The sequence below is a fragment of the Cynoglossus semilaevis genome, chromosome 12, assembly GCF_000523025.1.
Source record: "Cynoglossus semilaevis isolate Cse_v1.0 chromosome 12, Cse_v1.0, whole genome shotgun sequence".
NCBI lineage: Eukaryota > Metazoa > Chordata > Actinopteri > Pleuronectiformes > Cynoglossidae > Cynoglossus > Cynoglossus semilaevis.
The window spans coordinates 1760082-1763352 of record NC_024318.1 but is presented as its reverse complement, the minus strand read 5'-3'; the positions used below and the strand labels follow the sequence as shown (position 1 = coordinate 1763352).

General features: G+C 44.0%; 1 protein-coding gene and 1 long non-coding RNA gene across 3 annotated transcripts in view; one reads left to right on the top strand and one right to left on the bottom strand.

Moving 5' to 3' along the window:
• The window catches only part of LOC103386975 (solute carrier family 22 member 7-like), a 9169-nt gene that overhangs the window by 5614 nt on the left and 284 nt on the right, over positions 1-3271 (bottom strand). The window contains exons 1-7 of the mRNA XM_025060755.1: positions 3024-3271; positions 2594-2697; positions 2209-2363; positions 1663-1831; positions 1239-1356; positions 1060-1160; positions 378-592 (exon numbers count right to left, since the gene is read on the bottom strand). The exon at positions 3024-3271 is cut by the window's right edge and continues 284 nt beyond it. Coding sequence (XP_024916523.1) covers positions 378-592; positions 1060-1160; positions 1239-1356; positions 1663-1831; positions 2209-2363; positions 2594-2697; positions 3024-3271 — 1110 coding nt within the window. The remainder of the gene's footprint in view (positions 1-377; positions 593-1059; positions 1161-1238; positions 1357-1662; positions 1832-2208; positions 2364-2593; positions 2698-3023) is intronic.
• On the top strand, positions 454-2926 carry LOC112487823 (uncharacterized). Of its 2 annotated transcripts, none has more exons than XR_003051283.1 (4): positions 454-570; positions 1293-1362; positions 1669-2488; positions 2603-2926. It is a non-coding gene; the product is annotated as an uncharacterized LOC112487823 (long non-coding RNA). The 2 variants fall into 2 exon arrangements; XR_003051282.1 differs by having other exon boundaries at positions 512-1118.

The following is a 3271-nucleotide window of genomic DNA, read 5'->3' as shown; positions in this document are numbered from 1 at the left end:
GTACTACAGGAACAGTACTACAGGAACCACCTGAGGATCCATTTGAAGATCTACCACCACGGTACTGAAATCTGTTCTAGTCTCAGGAAAACAGAAAGGTTCTAGGAACCCTGTACAGTTCCACGGCAGGCACTAATACCAGAAACAATGTCGCCCCCTAGTGGAGGTAAACCTCACACGCTTCTGAGAACCACTAATAGACAGTAAAGTTCCGTTGAATCTATTAGATCACTGTGAGCCAAATCTTTGGGAATATTTCGTTTGGTCCAGAATCAAAGGTCCAACTATAGAGTTCTGGTGACGTTTTCACGTGAGTTCCTTCTTTATTTACAGTCAAAGGTGTTTTTAAAATAGAAATTGGTAAAAGGAAGTCCAACCTTTGGGAAGAACTACATTTACGGCTATGCAGATCCCCGTCAGCAGCAGCGAGCCTGACAGACACCTCCTCCGTCCAATGAAGTCCAGGAAACAGTAGACCATCAGTTTGGCTGGAACTTCAATGGCTGCGTAGATGAAGTGAGTGAGGAAGAGGTTCAGACCGAAGCCACTGATGTTCAGACTGATGCCATAGTAGGTGGAGGCAACGCCAAACCTGCACACACACACACACACAGAGTTAAAAATAACCAAGTCTTAAGCTAGCTTGATGCTAACGGTTGTGAGCTAATATTTGTATTTGTGGGTATTTTGGGCTAAATATATGTATTATACTGTGTATTTGAGTATAATGTAGATTTTAGCTCCTCGTATTGTGTTTGTACGTTGTTACTCGGCTTTTAGCATTTTTTATACCAGCTTAAAAAAATAGACCTGTTATGGAACAGCTGTAGGAGAAGTGGCGGTAAATTTCCTGACTAGGCTGTTCCACAGAATGTTAGAGCCTGAAAAGATGCCTGATGAGTGGAGGAAAAGTGTTCTGGTGCCAGTTAACAAGAAGTGTGATGTGCAGAGTCGTAACAACTACACAGGGATAAAGTTGATGAGCCATAGATGAAGATTTGGCTCAGACCAGCAGCCAATCTTTGCCTAGAAAGTTCATATCAGAGCAGTGACATCTACCATACGATGCCTGTGATCAGAGAGATTTTTCTGATCTTGGGGGTCTTGACCAGGTCAAGGTAGGTGTAGTTTTTATCTTGATTTTCATCATCAACAAGAGTCTGTGAAAATAAGTTAAAAATAGTCAGAGACTGTTGATAGATCGTTCTAAAAGGTGTGATAGTTGACCTGAAACTCACCTCCAGGTTCACCGACACTTTGGTTCTTTTGTTGACCTTTGCACATCTGTCCAGGTAGAACTGAGCCGTCTCCACTCGACCATTGACCAAAAGCCAGCGAGCAGATTCAGGAAGCCACCTGCAGGTATATTCAATGATAACGTCCTGGTGTCATCACTTACTTCCACAAAAACACACATTTTTCGTTTACCTAAATTTGTTTAAAATTGTAAACTAGCCACGCCCCCTCACCAAACCCACAGGGAGGAAAAGTCTAAAAGTAGAAACAGAGAAACAGAGACTGTTCTCTACTGCTGTTGGAGACCGCATTCGCTTTGTATGCAATGCTTATTCCTAACACAAGAGGGCACTCACGGTGCTGTCGGTGTAGGACAGTACAGGTCAGTTTCTCCCAAGTCAGAAATGAATAATGTGCTTCACTCACCACCAGGTGAGAACTGCAACACTCAGTGGCGCTGTTACAACAATGAGGAGCGTCCTCCAGTCCCTGAGCAGGAAGGCCAGTCCGGCCAGCAGCATGTTCCCCAGCGCCCACGACAGGCTGCCGCCCACGCCCACAAACGACCGGTGCTCAGTGTCCACCCATTCAATGGCTGCAGTAGAGATGTGAAAACTGAACTGAATTATTTCTAACATAGTTAATCCGGGTTGAATGTACCTGAAAAAGGTCCAGAACGTCCAGAACATTCTCCATTCTTGGAGTACGGGGTAGAATCAGGGTAGAATTTCTCAGCGTTACTTTGCGGTTGGTTAGTGTTTCACCATGACTTAATGAAATGTTGCTCTGTTTGATTTTTCTGTTGATATAAAGCTGTATAGTCCATAATAAAAGAGCACCTGTATTTTTAGACTCATTATGAACACATGCTGGTATGTTGTGCTGTTTTCATTATAAATGGTCACATGGTGAAGACAGAACAAGGTAATGTTTACCAGCTGATGGTAAAATACACTTTGAATGTGTTCTTACTGAGAACCAGTGAGATGAGGCTGATTCCTGTTATTCCAATCCCAGTCAGGAATCTCAGAACTGCAAACACAACATAGGAATTTGCAAAAGCGCTGGCCAGTCCCAGCAGGATGGTCAGGAGGTACGAGGCCAGGAGACTTTTCTTCCTCCCATATCTGGAGGAAAAAAAAAAAAGGATCGTCACGGTTCCACCACAGAATACAAGAACCAGGAGCTACAGTCAGTACCAGGAAGTACAGGTGTTTCCCCAACAGGAACTAGAGATGGTCTCAAGTCTCAAGTAAGTCCAAGTCATTGTCTTTTATCCAAATCAAGTCAAATATTATTGTTGGCTAATTTAAAAAAAGTACTGCGTAGTTGTTACAAATACTACACCTCCACCTACTTGTCACAGAGGTATCCAAAAACCACCGCTCCCACCATCACCCCCAGGAAGAAGATGGTACTGGAGGTCTTGGTCAGACTCTTTTTGTCACAAACCAGATCCCACTGGAAAAAAAAAAAACGAACTCCAGTGACAGTGAACACAGTTAGAACAACCAATGTCTGGCCTTTTCTCATTCCTGTCACAACTAAACATCATTATTACAGACACTGTCAGTGATTCATTGACTAACGATCGATCGTTACTCCTTACAGACCAAATCCAGTAAATCGTGATGGAGGAGTTCTGGATCCACTGATGTTTCAGTCAGAACCTGTGTTTAAATGTGAAGTCATTTCCTCTGATGCGGCCGTGGAGGTGATGTCATGGTTACCATAGTGACAGCAGTAAAAACAACAACAACAGGAGATGAATGACACAGTGTTGTCACCTCTGAAGTGATGGTGGAGCTGAAGGTGGAGTGGTCGTAAACCCACCCATCCTGACATCCGACCGTGGACGGCTCCTCAACACTGCCATCTACTGAGGTGTTGGCCAAGAGGTGGAACTGAGGTTCTGCAAACATCTCACAGTTTTCCAGGTTCCCATCTCCTGTTCCAGGAATGCTGGTCCTCAACTTCTGCTCTTGGGATAAGTTCCTGAAACTCTGCTCTTTGTCCAGACTGCTGATGTCACAGT